The sequence below is a fragment of the Mauremys reevesii genome, linkage group 4 (genome assembly GCF_016161935.1).
Source record: "Mauremys reevesii isolate NIE-2019 linkage group 4, ASM1616193v1, whole genome shotgun sequence".
Classification (NCBI taxonomy): domain Eukaryota; kingdom Metazoa; phylum Chordata; order Testudines; family Geoemydidae; genus Mauremys; species Mauremys reevesii.
Genome location: NC_052626.1, coordinates 58,434,696 through 58,453,281, shown reverse-complemented (window position 1 = coordinate 58,453,281; position 18,586 = coordinate 58,434,696). Strand labels below are relative to the sequence as shown.

General features: G+C 44.3%; 2 protein-coding genes across 4 annotated transcripts in view; both read left to right on the top strand.

Annotated features, from left to right (window-relative positions):
* Nucleotides 1-9,836, top strand: part of GPR176 (G protein-coupled receptor 176) — a 67,848-nt gene extending 58,012 nt beyond the window's left edge. For both annotated transcript variants that reach the window (XM_039533506.1, XM_039533505.1), the window contains exon 3: nucleotides 4,669-9,836. In XM_039533506.1, coding sequence (XP_039389440.1) covers nucleotides 4,669-5,779 — 1,111 coding nt within the window. In that variant the 3' untranslated portion in view covers nucleotides 5,780-9,836. The remainder of the gene's footprint in view (nucleotides 1-4,668) is intronic.
* A 6,757-nt stretch (nucleotides 9,837-16,593) lies between these two features.
* Nucleotides 16,594-18,586, top strand: part of FSIP1 (fibrous sheath interacting protein 1) — a 219,058-nt gene continuing 217,065 nt past the window's right edge. For both annotated transcript variants that reach the window (XM_039533504.1, XM_039533502.1), the window contains exons 1-2: nucleotides 16,594-16,798; nucleotides 18,285-18,474. In XM_039533504.1, coding sequence (XP_039389438.1) covers nucleotides 18,403-18,474 — 72 coding nt within the window. In that variant the 5' untranslated portion in view covers nucleotides 16,594-16,798; nucleotides 18,285-18,402. The remainder of the gene's footprint in view (nucleotides 16,799-18,284; nucleotides 18,475-18,586) is intronic.

The window sequence follows — 18,586 nt, the reverse complement described above, 5'->3', positions numbered from 1 at the left end:
CAGCACAGGGCAGAGAAAATACAGTCAACACTAGAGAAAATTCTCCAAAGCATGAACAGTCCTTGCTTTGGCTGCTTCTTCCCCTACCGACTGGAGACTCTGGCTGGCTCCTCTTGGCAGCTTTCTGCCAGGCCACACCGTGGGCAGAGAGGGGCAGCCTGGGGGTCTTAGTGTCCCCTTAGTGGGTGGCTGTCTCCTTGCACATACCTGAGTCCAACAGGGTGCTGGACCAAAACAGAAATATGCAGTGTGTAAGATTAATAGTGGGCAGGTTGGTCACATGACATAAGATAAATGGATGTTACAGCTGCCAAAGGAAAGCAAACTGTCTTGTAAAAATCAGTATGATACAAGTAAATTGCATAATTAATGCCAACTAAATTGTTACCTCACATCAAAGTTGTATGTTACTTGCAAGTAATGATCCCTACATTGTATATCATAGAATGCTGTTTGTGCTAATCTGGTAACTGTGTAGTTAACTTGAGTCACTTCTGTAAGGAACTGAATCATCTATTGACTTCAGCAGGGTTAAACCAGGTATGAATTTCGTTCAGTACCTTTCCATTAATATTGGGCAAAATATTAGAAACTACAGCTATGCCTGGAAGTGCCTCTTGAACTTTCATTCTAATTTCTGTATTTACTGGTCTTTATGATTTGACTCTTCCTTCCCTATATGGTGCCTGACTGGGGAGAAAAGAAAATTATCCCTTAGGGTGTTGAGGATCTACTACATCCTGACATTTCAGGCATGATCAAGAGGGAGAATTGTATTTCACGCAATGCAAACTAAATGCACGAGCCCAAGAAAAACAGAATTTTCAAATGGGGAAAAGTGATTGGCCCATAACTGTTACAGCACTAGTGAGCATCAGGATAATATATACAAGTAAACATAGGGATCAATCCTGCAGGGCTTCTGCAAACAGAGCTCTCATTGATTTTTTTAGTTGGAGATAGAGACAGCCACTCACTCAGGGTTTGCAGGCTTGGGTGCATAATTTATATGCGTATTGTTCCATTATATACACCCCTGTTTTGAAGGATTCAGCTTTGTAATTATAATTTGCTACTTTGGGTTTCATTACAAAGTTTGCACCTTGTTTGAGCAAAACTGGCCAAGTTTCAAGAGCACTTAGACTAATTAATGGTGGAGTGGAAATCACTAGTATCAGAGGAGTAGCCATGTTAGTCTGGATCTGTAAAAAGCAACAGAGAGTCCTGTGACACCTTTAAGACTAACAGATGTATTGGAGCATAAGCTTTCGTGGGTGAATACCCACTTCGTCAGACGCATGTGACAAAATGGGTATTCACCCATGAAAGCTTATGCTCCAATACATCTGTTAGTCTTAAAGGTGCCACAGGACTCTCTGTTGTCTTTTGGAAATCACTAGAAACTCAATTGAGTTTTCCTTTGAGTTTTTGATGTTGTTTAAACTCTGAGCTCAAAAGGAAACTCAGGATGGGAACTCACCCAAACTAATAAAAGAAGAAGTTTACAGGAAGCCCTATGAACCAAACTGGCAGTGTTTTGAACAGCTCAATCTGACTAGACACATTTCCTCTTTACTGTTCACAGCTTAAGGATGGTGTTAGCTAAACCCAGTTTCTGGACTCTTGGTTTGTTCTGGTTTGAAGAGAGACTGAAAAAGAATTGTACTTTTCTCTTTAAACAAAAGGGGCTGAGTGGGGCTGATTATTAAAACCTCATGTTTTGTAGTTCCCTAGGCTTCATTAGTTACTTGTGCCCTGGTGAGATACTGTATGGACACTTTACAATGACTACTCTGTATACAAAACTGTTGTATCCAGTTAAACTAATCTCCATGGATGGGGGCTTCTATTCAAGGTTGATCTGCTATCAGCAATTTCAGCTTCTAATAGCATCTCTAGCAGTAAAAGCCATAAGGCATATCTGTGGTATCATGAGATGCCTTTGAAGTCTGATATGTATTTTTATATTTATTAATTGGCTGGGGCTTAAATTGAAGCTATTGTTCATCTCTGACATCTTCAAGGAAGAGTATACGGGGGCTTTGCATGGCATTTATTGGGATGAGAAATACTCAAGATTCATATTCAAGCATCAGTATCTCAAACAATAAACACTATACAGCTATCTGCGACCATATAAGCAACAGACACCATGGTCACCAGTGAAACTGCATACTATGTGGGCCTCAGTGATAATATTCATGACCTTCAGCATCAAAAAGCACAAGCTCCTACCACTTGATAAGGAGAATCCCTATGATTAGAAATAAGCCACCTAAAGGACAATAACATCACAAATACATGAGCGGATCCTGATTTTTAAAAACTCAAACATCCACATCTGCAAGCAAACAAGAATATGAATTTGAGCATGTAATTTGTTCAGTTACCACAGATGCATATGCAAATTCAGGGCCGGCTCCAGACACCCGCTTATCAAGCAGGTGCTTGGGGCGGCAACTCCGGAGAGGGGCGGCACTTTCACGTATTCGGGGGCAATTCGGCGGAGGGTCTCTCACTCCCGCTCGGAGCAAAGGACCTCCCACTGAATTGCCGCAGATCGTGATAGCGGCTTTTTTTTTTTTTTTTTGGCTGCTTGGGGCGGCCAAACCCCTGGAGCCGGCCCTGTGCAAATTGCTAGGTATGTGTATAATTATCCATTTACTGATGGCCTTGGGCACCACAACTTTTGAAAATCAAATCCACACTATTTTCTACAGTAGAGGGACACATGCAGTGCTACATACATTGCACCTAGATGCAGAAATCATACTGTACTGACAGAAGCCTTGTAGTTAAGCACCAACCATACTACAAAGCAAAATGTTTTAAAAAATTCTTGTACCTGTTTTCATGCACATGCCAAGTAAAATTATATCCAATTTATTTTTAGTACTCTCTCGAAGAGTAAAGCTAAGACTCCTGAATTTTACAGCGCTTATAGACATCATGCTTGCTTACACAGAGTAGGTGACTTACCACAGCCAAAAGCATGTATGTGACAGGCCTCTCACTTCACTGACTTGCATGCCACATGACACCAAATACTGCAACCATTCTCCAATCATATCAGCCAGGTATATCTTACAATTACATTTTGTTTAGAAACAACATCAGAAGATATTTAGGATGAAGACATTGACGGTGCATTAGCCTACTGTTCTGGCAAAATCTATCCACATTTCTTATTGCCCTACATACAAATGTTGGGATTATTTTGTCCCTGTTTGTGACCTCTGACACTTTGTGTTTTGGGGTTTTTTTTGGTGCTAAGTACTGTGAGAGGTAATCCATCATAGGACATCCTTCAGATTAACATTGAGACTGTGGCCTTTTGAGTGAACATAAATGTGCCTCAGTCATTATTATTCTTTTTTTCTGAATATGACCAGTGCAATGTGCATGGAGGTAAGAAAATTATGAGAGAGCCACTTGGAAGTTTTAAGACCAGTATAAGTTATTTTTAATGAACATAAATACAAACAAAAATGTAATATAATCCCAGGTACGGTAGGGATAGCTATTGCTTTATCACTGATCATGTGCTTCCCAGGTGTGGATCTTCAGTCCTGTTCTAGAGCCAGACCTGTAAAGCCAGACTCTTGTTTAAGAGAAAGCAGAAACTGGTAGTCATTTGGCAACCCACATCACACTCAGACAGCTACCAAAACACTATCTTCATCTCCCTCCTTCAAGGCAGGAGACTGTCTTATAAACTGGAGTACACTTATAAAGTTTGCAGGTGATACCAAGCTGGGAGGGATTGCAAGTGCTTTGGAGGATAGGATTAAAATTCAAAATGATCTGGACAAACTGGAGAAATGGTCTGACGTAAATAGGATGAAATTCAATAAGGACAAATGCAAAGTACTCCACTTAGGACGGAACAATCAGTTGCACACATACAATATGGGAAATGACTGCCTAGGAAGGGTTACTGTGGAAAAGGATTTGGGGTCATAGTGGACCACAGGCTAAATATGAGTCAACAGTGTAACGCTGTTGCGAAAAAAGCGAACATCATTCTGGGATGTATTAGCAGGAGTGTTGTAAGCAAGACATGAGTAGTAATTCTTCCACTGTTCTCTGCACTGATTAGGCCTCAAGTGGAGTATTGTGTCCAGTTCTGGGTGGCACATTTCAGGAAGGATGTGGACAAATTGGAGAGAGTCCAGAGAAAAGCGACAAACTAGAAAACATGAACTATGAGGGAAGATTGAAAAAACTGGGTTTGTTTAGTCTGGAAAAAAGAAGACTGATGGGGGACATGATAACAGTTTTCAGGTACATAAAAGGTTGTTACAAGGAGGAGGGAGATTTTTTTTCTTAACCTCTGAGGATAGGAGAAGAAGCAACGGGCTTAAATTGCAGCAAGGGAGGTTTAGGTTGGACATTAGAAAAAACTTCCTAACTGTCAGGGTGGTTAAGCACTGGAATAAATTGCCTAGGGAGGTTGTGGAATCTCCAGCATTGGAGATTTTTAAGAGCAGGTTAGACAAACACCTGTCAGGAATGGTCAAGATAATACTTAGTCCTGCCATGAGTGCAGGGGACTGGACTAGATGATCTCTCAAGGTCCCTTCCAGTCCTATGATTCTCTAACTGTATGATCTCAAACAATCAATACATATATTCACATCTCTTTAAACTGTCCTTGTTTTTTGGCAGGTACTACTCAGTTTTATACCCATTGGAAAGAAAGATATCTGATGCGAAGTCTCGAGACCTGGTTATCTACATCTGGGCCCATGCCGTGGTGGCCAGCATTCCTGTATTTGCTGTGACCAATGTTTCTGATATTTATGCCATGTCCACCTGCACAGGATCCTGGAGCTACTCCCTAGGTCACTTGGTGTATGTCATTATTTATAACATCACCACTGTTATTGTACCAGTGGCTGTGGTGTTTTTTTTTATGATTCTTATCCGCAGAGCACTGAGTGCCAGCCAAAAGAAAAAAGTCATCATAGCTGCCTTAAGAACCCCTCAGAACACTATTTCTATTCCCTATGCCTCCCAGAGAGAAGCTGAGCTTCATGCCATGCTGCTCTCCATGGTTATGATCTTTATTTTCTGCAGCGTTCCCTACGTGACTCTGGTGATTTACCGCACCATACTCAACATACCAGATATTTCAGTCTTCTTGTTCCTCACTGCCATCTGGTTGCCTAAAGTCTCCCTGCTAGCCAATCCTTTGCTCTTTTTGACTGTAAACAAATCTGTACGGAAGTGCTTAATGGGGACAATAGTGCAGCTACACCGGAGGTATAGTAGGAGGAACATTATCAGCTCTGGGAGTGTTGCAGATACCAACTTGGAGCCCAATGTCCGCTCTGGTAGCCAGCTTCTGGAGATGTTTCACATTGGGCAGCAGCAAATCTTCAAGCCAACAGAGGATGATGAGGAGAATGAAACAAAATCCATTGGTTCTGGTGACTTTCAGCAGAAGGAAATCCCTACCACCAGTTTAGAGGTAGAACAGACGTTAGTTCAGAAATGTCTACAACACACCATTGCTGACTCAGCTGCTCAGGTGGCCCCTGCCATGCCAACAGAAGCAGATCTGGTTAATGACAAATATTCAACGCAGTTTGGCTTTGGGCCGTTTGAGTTGCCTCCACAGTGGCTTTCAGAAAATCGAAATAGTAAGAAGCGACTGCTGCCTCCCTTGGGGAATACCCCCGAAGAGCTCATCCAGACAAAGCAGCCCAAGTGTAAAGCAGAAAGAAAAATCAGCAGGAACAATAAAGTCAGTATCTTTCCCAAGGTGGATTCCTAGAAGGAGCAGGAGCTCTGAATAACAAAGGAAGGCCACTTTCTACTGTCCATGTGATCCCATGGATCATTGTTATGTTGAAATTTGTTACAGGCTGATTTTTGTGCCAAATACATAAAAACAAAAGGGAAAGATATAACAGAAGTGTTCCTTATGAATGTATTTTCATTAAATAGCTACTGATGTCATTCCTGCTTTATTTGTACAGTAGTACAGGTCTGATTCACTTCCAAAGGGTGTGTATGGCTTTGTGTACATTTCCTGTGAAACTTTCATGGTGTGGTCTGGCAGCTGGTTTACTGGGCACTCCAGTGTTTAGTAAAATGAAAACATAACTATTCTGTGTTGCAGCAGCAAGCCAATAGGCAGGACTTCAGGGAGCACAAAATAGCTAGGCCATGCCCATTCTACACTAAAGTGGACACAGCAAGTTTCTGAGAGTTTCATTAATGAAATATAAAAAGATGCCCTTTCTCTTTAGCTGACCTCTTACAGCAAAGTAAAAAAAAATTGCCATGTCAGGAACAGCCCATAGGTTTCTTATACATGTTGCTCTCCTCTTCCTTTTGTAGCCCAGTTATTTTCTCAGTTAAAATATGCTCACTTTTGGCCTAAAAAAGATCAATTAGCATGAGGAAGCCCAATTGCTGGTGTAGGAGGCCCCCCAAATTGTTTAAAAATTAACAGAAAAAACTTCTAAAATAGCCATTTCCTCCCTTTAAAAACAAATGCATTCCTGTAGTTTAATGAAAAGTAGACTGTAGACCATGTGATACAGTTTCTTCCCAAAGAAGCATGCATAGATGTGCTGAGGGCATGAGCCAATGGCAGTTAGATCCCCTGGTGATGTGCATGGTGCATATGCCTACTGGGTGCATGATTTCAGCATGCTGTAAATAGCAAAAGAGTCCTGGGTAAATATGTGCCTGCAGAGTGGTCTGCTTGTGCCCTCTTCTTTTGACTGTTTTGTGAAAACACAAGGCATTGCCTTTATTTGCCTGCATTTCCCAAGGTGCAGAAATGGCAATACCTTACAAAAAAGTGATGTTGCAGCAAGCTGATGGTTAGCCTCCGAATGGAATAAATGTAAGTGCCATTCTTTACCTTTGGTGGGTATAGGGAGACAGCACAACCTCTAAATTTCCTTTTAGTGGTGGGCATAAACCCCAAATATGCTAATTGTAATTTACACCACTCATCTCATACTAGATCATCCAATGTATGACTTTCACAGCAGATTTCTACACCTGGTGCCTAAATCCTTTGTGAATCAGAACCAAACTGTCCATTCTATCAACAAGCTAGTCTATCTAGGAGTGCTCAGGCATTGTACTGTAGCTCACCTTCCTCCTTGATTACAGATGTATTGTTTTGCGTATCTTGAATGTGAATTTTAAACTGTGACAGTCTGTAAGACAACCTTAAAACTACTGTACCCCTGGAACTTTAATCCTTGTTCCGTTGCAAGCAGCCCTTCCTTTCTTCCATCTCTGCATTTGCTATTGTCTCACACTGTAGATTATCAAAAGCACAGAGTGATGATACCCTAGTACTCTTTGTGCACACTTGTTCTCCGTCTGTAGTTTAGATCTTTGGTGCATGCCAAGCCCTCACCTGTAGCCTGCTGTCTGTTTAGAAAGTAGTTTTCTTTAAAATGTATTGTCTAGTTTAAAATAACTTGCCAAATCTGACAGCCCAGAGTTAAAAGAAAGAAAAAATTCTGCCTAGGTAGAGTTTGATGAATAACTGTTCTTCCTTAGACACATCTGAAGCAGGACAGTGATTTCAGAGAGAGCTAAGGGTGATTCATGTCTACAAGTCACTCAAAGCAAACATTTTAACAAAAATGTGAAGAGTAGTTTTTAAACTCCATTGTAAACCATGTTTCTCATCCTCTCCTTTTAGGTTTGTTGCTATGCTAGTTTAGGGATTCTCAGTCTGGGGGCCATAACCTCAGAAGGGTCACAAACAGGTCACAACCACCCTGCTCTTCCCATTTAGCTACATGGGAATGGGGTCTGGCGAGTGGAAGGTCCCAGGATGGAAAATGTTGAGAATCACCGTTGGTAGTTATATTTTGTAAGTGTTGATAAAATATTACAATGGAATGTGTGTTTGTTTTTTCAGAGTTACTAGATCAGCAGCCTTTATTAACAACACATCTAAAAAAGAAAGCTGTCAGCTGCTGCATCTTCCTTATATGCTTTTGGTTAAATTAAACATTTGTGGTCTACTTCCTAGTAGGCATGAGCCAAAGCCAGCAGTCTTCATCTGAACCTTTCCCCTTTCTCCAAACTTGGGACTTCAGATAAAATGGAACCCAGCTCTGAACCTCCCTTGAAAAAACAAAGCCACCCTTGGTTTTGCCCATTCCTACTTTCACGTTCAATATAACAATGATAAACATGGAGTCAAATTCAATAGATTTACACCAGAAATGAATTTGGCCTTTTTAATCCTGGATTGTTTTGGAGGGTGACCGGGTTTGGTTGTTTTTCATTATGAAGACAAACATATATGTTTCCATTCACACTGAATGTATTTAGAAGCTGGCTTGTACTTTTTTCAAACTGCCACTTGGGACACTGCATTGTTTCAGGAAACAAATTTGATTAGGATGCATTTTTTACACTTTAAGAATTGCTTTGGAATATAAATGATAGCTGGAAACATTTTATTTTAGTCATTTTTGCAGCAGAGTTTATCCATTTGAACTTCTGTGAGAATCAGAGAAATGTATGAAAGCAGATCTTTTGTGTTCAGAGAAGGAATGAGCCCCTGGATAGCGCATAATACAGATGCTTTAGTCAGACTATAAGCAACCAACACTCTGATAGAACTATAGTCAAAGAACAATAAATAATTCAGGTGAGTGATAATGAGCTAGGGAGTATTTCACTTTTAGGGTGCTGGATAGCAGGATAGATCACCAGGAACAGTCATTATCATAATAGGGCTTGTCACTACATTCTTTCATCAGGGTGCCTCCTAAATGTTGGAGCAGGCCCATGCATTTACCTAAGCCTCTGCTCTGTACTGTCTAGGTTTTACACCACACTATTCCAGTCACGAAAGTCTCAGATCTCTAGCAGAGCCACAGATAGTCCACCTCTTCTAGGGTTGTCAACAAACACAAACACATACCTGTGATAGTTCTTGGGGTACCCAGGACTGTGAGTCACCTTGTTATGCCCCTGCCTCCAGCATGAGAGAGACTTTCTTATACTTACCCAGGTGTCAGCTCCCTGACACCACCAGCCTGTTAGCCACCCAAGCACTCTCCTCTGGGCTGTAGTGTCCAGCCCCTTATCCACTAAACACTCACAGAATACCAGGTCTGCTGTCCCCCATACACACCAGTTTGTATGATTCAACTCAGGATGAGCATCTTGCTTAATACTCCAGCACTCAGATTACTCCTGGGGAATTCTGCACCACTGTGCGCATGCAGAAGTCATGTCCCCTGCAGATTTCTTTGCTTCCCCGCAGAAAAATGACTTCCTATTCCTTTTAAGCTCTTCCCTCCAAGTCTGACATCTTTCACAAGTATAGCAGGGTAGGGCCATCTGAGTCTACAATAGCTCATTAACCTTGTGTCACCCTGTGTGGGGTTTGTATACCTATTACAGGCTATTTGTTGGCTTCTGACTTCCAGCTGTGCAATATGCTTTCTGATAACCTGCTATGAGGAAAGAGCTAACTATCAGGAGTTCTACCTTCTCCTGATCATCAAATCAAATGGGAGGGGGGGACCCAAACACCTATCCCCATACTGACCATTGGGGAAAGTAAAGAAAATTGAATGATGGAAAAAGAAGGAAGAAAAGACTGAGGTAATTTGGGGAGGCAAAGAGACTGAAAGATAATCTTATCCCTTTAAGAATAACATTATAACTCCACAGAAGAAAGAATACAGAAAAATCACTCATAACTCATAATGTACGGAAGAATAAATCTTTTACAAGGAAAAGTACAGATTTGAAAACAATGTCAATTTCCTGTACCCAAATACCCCCTGAAAATAATGTAATATTTAAATAACATATGGGTTTAAAACAAAGCAATTATTCAGTATTGTAGTGCTGCATTGGTTGGCTCCTCTGGCAACAATGGATTTTGATTGCCTAGCAGGATACACTTGCATAGAAAGCCAGGAGTCTTTTAGTACATTAGAACATTTGGTTGTTCTGAAGTTGTAGTAATTTAATGTATGCACTTGATTTTTAATATATATTTATACACATGTATACCTGTATGTATATTTTGCAGATAAAAAGCTGTCAGGTTTGCTCTACTCTGATATTTGTTCCCTTTTATAATCCTTTTCTCTTGTCTATACTAGAGGTCTGCTTGCAAGTACTTTAATAATCAGTTTCCAAGGGGTTGTTGTATCCTTGTTTTGTATCTGGAATACACCACTAGATTTGAACTCCCAGTTTCATTAATCTTGTGATGTTTGGGGCTATCACACCGAACCCTAAAACATCAGACAAAAAATGTTGTTACTTTTTAAGTTGCTAGCTTAACATTTAAAGTTGAAGCGTATGTATATCAAGCAACTCTGCAGTTTAAAGACAAAACAACTAAGCAACAGAATGTAATGGAAATGAAAGGTTGAGGGAAAGCTTACAATGTATTCAAATATTCACAGTTTACACAGCATCTAGAATAAATGCATCTGCACTCTTGTTTCCTGTCTTCCTCTTGCCCCGCAGAGCTTTAGAATTCTGTAGGATGCCCAGCTCCCTGTCTTGCTCTGTCCTGAAGAACTTGCTGTGTCCTGAAGAAGCTTCTCACAGCTCCTGTCTCCTCTCCTTCCAGGGCATGGCTCTTACAAAGCTTGCAAAAGAGCATATAGACTTTGCAAAGTGGATTATAAAAGGCTTTTTAAAATAGCCTCTTTCTCTCTACTAGGCTTTAATGGCATATCTTTAGGTATGTATGGTTTAAAGTGTTACAATCAAGCTTTCATTTTTTTAAAGCTAAAGAGCACTCATGAAAAGGTAAGACACTGTATGATTTCAATAAAACTCATTTGTAAGGAGCCATAACTTAATGGTTCAGCTGACTGCCTTCAGACTTTCAAAACAAAAAGAGTATACCTGAAAAGTATTCACATTTTATTTCATTTGAAAAATACTTTTTTCTATGTAAAATTAGGAGTTATTAAAATAGGTGTTATAAAGAAGGTATAATGGTATCTGTACCTATTGAACTGCTGCTTTGGTACTAGTCATAGTAATCTTTAATTACCTATAATTCAAGGACACATCAATTTTCTTCATACAGAAAAAAACCTAAAACCCAAAAACCTGGGTGCTAATCTGCAATAAAACGTTGACACCTGAACAAAATTAAATACCCCCCGCAACTTGAACCCTGTTCTATACAACTCTGAGCACACAAGCTCTACTACTTGAACTGAGAAAAGCTGCAGCCTCCCTCCTGTTCCCTGGAGGCCAGAGAGGAACAGTAGGAGTGCTGCCAAGAAAGATCTTCATTTCATGTCAATTTTAAAGCTGCTACACCAGTCAAGGTCAGTGGAGTTCTGCAAGATTGATTTTTCTGGTTACTTTACTCAGCAGCACCAAAATGTGGAATGTAATAACATTTCTTTGCTCCTTGAACTCCTCTTGTGCATACTCAGTGCTTAGCACTTAGAGGCTTTCCAAACACTGATTTGCTCTTTTCCCAGACACTGCTCTGAGGTAGGTGCCAGCAGGTATTGTATTTGTCTTACAGATAGGAGAACAAAAGCAGAGAGGTAGAATGCTAAGGTGTCCCCCCATGCCTCTCCTCTTACACCAAGACCCTGCCCCCCAGCCAAGCGGGAAGCCAGAGCCAGGCCGGGGAGCCGAGTCCCTCCACTTGCCTGGAGTGTGGGTGCCTGAGAGCAGTCCCCACCTCCTGAGCCCTGTGCCCAGGGCAGGTGGAGAGTCTGCGGCTACCCAGAACTGCCCATGCAGTGCTTACCCCTACCTGGCTCCAGCTTCTAGCCTGGCCTGAGTAGGGTTGCCAACTTTCTACTTGCACAAAACCGAACACTCTTGTTCCGCCCCGCCTCTGAGGCCCCTCCCCTGTCCCGCCCCTTCTCTGTGGCTTTGTCCCCTCTCACTCCATCCCTGCTCCCTCTATTGCTTGCTCTCCCTCACTTACTCGCTCATTTTCACCAAGCTGTCTCAGAGGTTTGGGGTATGGCAGGGGGTGAGGGCTCTGGCTGGGGGTGCGGGCTCCGAGGTGGGGCCAGAAATGAGGAGTTCAGGGTGTAGAAGGGAGCTCCAGGCTAAGGCAGTGGGTTGGGATGCAAGAAGGGATGCAAGGAGGCCTCTGGTATGGGGCTTGGGATGAGGGATTTGGGGTGCAGGAGGGTTCTCCAGGCTGGGATTGAGGGGTTTGGAGGGTGGGAGGGAGATCAAGGCTGGGGCAGGGGGTTGGGGTGTGGGAGGGGCTCAGGGGTTCAGGCTCTGGGCAGCACTTACCTCAAGCAGCTCCCAGAAGCAGTAGCTTATCCCGCTCTCGCTGCTATGCAGAGGCACAGCTAGGTGGCTCTGCACACTGCCCCGTCCACAGGCACCGCCCCTGCAGCTCCCATTGGCCACAGTTCCCAGTTAATGGGAGCTGCAGAGCTGGCGCTTGGGGTGGCGGTATCATGCAGAGTAGGGTGACCAGGTGTCCAGTTTTTGACTGGAACACCCGGTCAAAAAGGGACCCTGGCAGCTCTGGTCAGCAATGCTGACTGGGCCATTAAAGGTCTGGTCGGCTGTGCTGCGTCGCTAAGGCAGGCTATTCCCTACCTATCCTGGCTCCACCCTGTGTCCCAGAAATGGTCAGCAGGTCCGGGTCCTAGGCGAGGGGGGCTCCACGCACTGTCCCCACCCTGAGCACTGCACTGCCATTGGCTGGGAACCGGCCAATGGGAGTTGGGGGAGGCAGTGCCTGCGGGCGAGAGTGGTGTGTGGAGCCTCCTGCCCTCCTCACCTAGGACCAGAACCCGCTGGCTACTTCTGGTGAGCGTGCAGTGCGGTGCCAGGACAGGCAGGCAGTCTGCTTTGGCCCCCCCTGCTGCACCGCTGCCCGGGAGCCGCCCAAGGTAAGCCCACACCCCAACCTCCTGCCCCAGCCCTGAACCCCCCCAAGCCTAGAGCCCCCTCCTGCACCCAAACTCCTCATCCTCAGCCCCACCCCAGACCCTGCATCCTGAGACAGAGGCCTCACCCCCTCCCGAGCCCCAACCTTATGCCCTCCCAAACCCAGAGCACCCTCCTGCACCCACAACCTCTCATCCCTGGCCCCACCCCAGAGCCCTCACCCCCTCCTGCACCCCAAACCCCTAACTTGACCTGCAGTCCCCTTCTGCACTCCAAGTCCCTCAGCCCCACCCCCAGCCTGGAGCCCCCTCCTGCACTCCTAACCCTCAGCCCCAGCCCCACCCCAGAGCCAGCACCCCCAGCCCAGAGCCCTCACCCCCTCCTGCACCTCAACCCCTGCCTCAACCCGCAGCCCCCTCCAGCACTCTGAATCCCTTGGCCTCACCCCCCAGCCTGGAGCCCTCTCCTACACCCAAATCCCTCATCCCCAGCCCCATCCCAGAGCCCTCACCCCTTCCATACCCAACCCCCTGCCTCAACACGCAGCCCACTCCAGCACTCCAAATATCTCAGCCCCAAGCCCAGAGCCCCTTCCTGCACCCCACACACCTCATCCCCAGTCCCACCCCAGAGCCACAGCTGGAGCCCTCACCCCAACTCCCTGCCCCAGCCTGGAGTCCCCTCCCACACACTGAACACCTCATTTCTGGCCCCACCCTGGAGCCCACACCCCAAGTTAGAGTCCTCACCCCCTCCTGCACCCCAACCCCCTTCCCCAGCCCAGTGAAAGTAAGTGAGGGTGGCAGAGAGTGAGCCACCAAGGGAGGGGGAATGTAGTGAGTGGGAGCAGGGCCTTGGAAAGGGCTGGGCTAGGGTGTTCGGTTTTGTGTGACTAGAAAATTGCCAACCCTAGTGCAGAGCCCCCTGGCTGCCCCTACGCATAGGAGCCAGAGGAGGGACATGCCACTTCTGGGAGCCATGCAAAGCCAGAGGAGGCAGGGAGCCTGCCTTAGCCCCACTGCACCGCGTGGTGAGCCATGCTGACTGGACCCGCCAGGGTCCCTTTTCGATTGGTCATTCCGTTTGAAATCCGGACACCTGGCAGCCCTCTGCAGCTGCCACCCAGGCAGCTGTGGGAAACTATGGACCCTCCAAATGCCCTGGGCAGGGGAGCCGGGAGGCAGGGACATGGGCCAGGGACTGCTCTTGGGCCCCCCATCCTGAGCAAATGGAGGGTCCGTGGCGGCCCAGACTGCTCTTACTCGGGCTGGGCTCCAGCTTCTGGCCTTGCCAGGGTGGGCTGGGCCTCGGAGAGAAGAGCAGGGGCAGGAGGCCGGGCCTGTGGTGAAAAGTGGATGGGCCAGGCCTGTCCTTTTTCAAAAGTGAGAGGGCCATGGCTCCTTGACCCCCCCCCCACCCCCGTTCCGGTGCCACTGTGGCCTGAGCAGTTGCAGAGCCTCCTGCTCCCTGATCACTTTTACCCACTCATCAGCCAGCCTTTGGACACAGAGCTGTTCTGGGGCTCCAATGCAATTCTGTTTTCCCATTGACTTCAATGGGGCCAGGATTTCACTCCATACTCAGGGTGCTGTGCCAAAGTAGAAGAAATATTATATGCAGCCCCCAAAACACCTAGAAGCAAGACTGTACTGTTGGTACAACACACCTCGGGACTGGGCTATTGCACTTTGATTTGCTCAGTGCTTCCGAGGAAGTCAGTATAACAGCTAGGATATGACCTCTGGAATTCTTGGTTCATGGTCCTGTATTCAGACCACTATGAGTCAAAGAGTCAAATGAGTAAAAAAAAAAAAAAAAAGGTTGTTTTTTCCCATAATTAGCTTACCTTTATAGAAGAAAAAAATACAAGAAAAAGGCCAGTTTTTCTAAAATTTAGAGAAATGGTTCTCCTAAAAAATTGTTTTTCTGATTTGAGTACTAAGGCTTTCTGGTTATGATCTGGGTGACAGAGTGCTATCAGCTACACCCTGATCACTGGCATTGCTGCAGCCTGGGAAAGGCTGCAGCCCAGCTGAGGGCAATTACACACATTCTGGTGGGGGATTGTGAGCATTTGGGTGACAATCACAGGGCTAACATGGTAATTGAGGGGAGAATATAAGGAGAGGAAAGAGCAAGTGAGGGGTATCTTAAGATGAGCTCAGAAGGAAGGTTTAGAGGATTGATGTATGTACGTATGTCTGTGCGTGCTATAAGCTGTGTTGCATGGTATTGGTGTGTAAAATGGAAATAAATGCCCACTGTGTGTTTATGACTGCAAAACTGTCTGAACTGGCCAGGAAGTGGAGTTCACTTTGTCACAGGGCACCTCCATCGCTACCATCTACCCTAATAATTTTGCCTGATGGCAGGAGAAGATTCTCTTTGGTGGGAATACAAAGAATGTTTAGAAGATAAATGATCCGGAGAGTTAAAAAATGCTATTGGTATTTTGCCATCTAGTCTGTTCTAAAGCAGATGAAATTAGTGTTTCAGTTTTGCTGAAACAAAATCTGACATGAACTAAAACTGGGTGCCATGTTAAAATTAAAGTGATATTAATGGGAGCAAGTTTTCCATGGCATTTTCCCTAATTTGTGCTGCTTCTTGATTGGTTTAGGAAAAGAAAGGTAAATGAATTCTGTTGCCATGGAAACTGTATTATGAATGTATCAAGGGGGCTTGTATGAATGTGCCCTAATCATGATCTAACCTATCATTTCACATGAAGAGCACATCTTGGAGTGTTCTTGCCTTCTGTGTCCTCTCTACGCACAAGTTTTCTCTAATTAAATTTCTGCCTCCCCCTTTCAGGATACAGAGTTTCTGGTGTTTTTTATGGAACAAAATTTACCCATTCTCAGAAAGGCAAAATGAAAACTGCATCTGTTTTAGCTTTTATATTTATAGTGTTGTTTAAAACATAAACACCATCTGCTGTGTTACTAACATGAAGAAGATTTCATGACCTTTACAAAAGCGCTGTCATTTTCTTTAGAGTGAATCCAGTTGTTCCCTGATTTACAGCCCATGCAACATAACCACGCTCAGAGGAGTTGCATGGGGTGTAAGTCAGGACAGCCGTGCTGCCAAATCTTATGATTTTACTGTCAGTCTCATAATATTTGGTGTGTTGGTTTGAATCCCCAGCTCCTCTTATTGTGTGAGAATCTCAGATTTCATTTAAAAAAACCCTGTGTTTCTGGCCCTCATGGTTGTAGAGAAAAACTTGAAAATATGCCATGAGTGTATCTGAAGGGCTCAGAAACCAGAGGGCAAAGGAAAACCCCCAAAGTTTAAAATGCTTTAAAAAGCTGATGATTTGGGCGGGGGCAACTCAGGATTTTGAACATGTGAGTTAGCAATACTGGGCAAGAATTTATCATATTGTCCTCTAAAATGATCACAGCTTAATAAATGTATTTATTGAGTGCTAGAGGTGAACTCAGCACTGTACATACATGAAAAAAGAGACTGAGCATATGCTGTCTCCTCAGCAGGAAGAAGAGTAAAACACAATAGACAAAAGGTTCTCAAACTGTGGTCCGCGAACTCCATTCAGGTTGTCCGTGGATAGTTCCCTCTAAGGTGCACACCTGGGTGGCCACACATGAGAGAATGAAGGGCCACCCACCTAATTAGTGGAGCTGTGCAGGCATGGCTTCACTAATTAGATGTATATGTAAGGTGAGGTGGTGGCCTTAGGGGAAATAGAGGGTAGTTGAGAGGAATTTTGGATGTCCAGGGCTGTGGTGGCCAGAGAAAGAGGCAACTTTCCCCAGCTCCAGGGCTACGGCTGCTGGGGATAGAAGGCCCTTCTTCCCAGCCCCAGCTCTGTGATTGGTGTGGTGGGGCAGAGAACCCCCTCATTCCCAGCCCCAGCTCAGGGGCTGCTGCGGCGGGGGAGAGAGGGCACATCCATCGCATTAGAGAGGTAAGACTACTGATATTAAAATATGAGTTGTGTGCTTTTATTTGTAGAATAAAAAAATGTTTTTTTTTATATAGCACTTTTATCTAAAGCATTTTACAATAGTTAGCTAATGGTACAAACAACATTTGGAAAGATCATTAAGTGGGCTGCTGAGACTCTCAGTAATTTTCAAGTGGTCCACGAAGAAAAAAGGTTGAGAACCACTGCCATAGACCCTACTGGTAGAAAGAGAGGGAGATACAACAAGCAGAGTCCATTTGCAAAATGGCCACTTCAGATCTATAGCTGCTTGGCTCTGCCCTCTTTAAAGGGCATATTTCCCAGAAAGGCATTATGGAAAAATGATTCCTATATGAGGGGAACCCAGCCATGGGGATAATAAGGAAGGACTAGACACTCTCAAAAGAAGGTACTTGTGGGGTCATTGCTGTTTCCATGCATTACAAGCCATTACTGAATCACACAGTCCTTGCCACTAAGGAGTTTATTATTTAAATTCGACAGATAATATTGATCTAGCATATTATACAGAAGTTGATGATACAAATGTCAAATAATGCAGGTTTCCCCCCGACCCACCCTCCGATAGCTTAATGGTCAATGACTGTACAGGATAAGTATTGTGAGTAGAGATTTGAATTAAAAAAAGAAATGGGCTGGGGGAATCACTTAGGTACCCACCAAGTTATTTAGGTTCCTAACTTTCACTGCTATTCTTCTGAGGATGTGGCCCTCAGACACTGCTGAGCAATTACAATCTCCAGCTTCAGTGGGAGCTGCAGGTGCTGAGATCTTCTGATAATTGGATACCCAAGGAAAGAGAGGCAGTTCCAAGCAGAGAGGTTCACAGGTACAGAAGAAGTTGTTAACACCAGAGAGAGAAGGGTACAAATAAGGACATCAGGAGGGAATGGAACACTGCACAGTGAGAGGGATGGCTGGAAGAACTGTGATGTACAGAACCTTGAAAGTGAGGAACTAGATGAAGAAGAATCCTCAGAAAATCCTGTTTTAAAGAGCTTTCAAGCCTAATTTTGTAGGAATAAGAGGGTTATATAATCCAGATTGGTTTCAGAGAAGCAGCCACATTTTGGATATTTATCTGGATTAATTTTAAACTTTGAACTATATGAGGTTTATCCAGCACTACTGCCAGAGTCTATGTGTATGGTGCTTAGGCAATTTAGATGAGCTCAATTACACGCATTCTGGTGGGGGATTGTGAGCATTTGGGTGACAATCACAGGGCTAACATGGTAATTGAGGGGAGAATATAAGGAGAGGAAAGAGCAAGCGAGGGGTATCTCCGATAGACACACAAAAAATGTGAGTGTGATGAGAATTTTTGGCCCTATTCTATCCCATTATACCCTGCCTCAATCACACCAATTTCAGAATCAGTCCCTCTGCGTTCATCATGCTCTCATATGAAGATATTCTCATTAGTTTGTTGTACAGATAGATAATAATCTTACTGTTCCCTTAGGGAATATCTGAGCAGGTGAATATCTAATGTACCCCCCAAAATAGTTGGACAACTTTAACAAACACATGTGAAACAGAATGACAACAAGGAACAGTGCTCATCGTGATGAACAGAAGTGATGGGCATTCTCAGAGCTCTGACTGGTCTGGGATCCTCGATAATGCCAGTATTTGTGGGAGAAAGGCACAAGGTGGGGTCTCTTTTTGTTGTTGTTGTTATACACAGGTGCTTTGTCCTTCCTGCATGTTACATTATAATACGGATTATAACTTCTAATACATGTAGAGACACAAATACAGTAG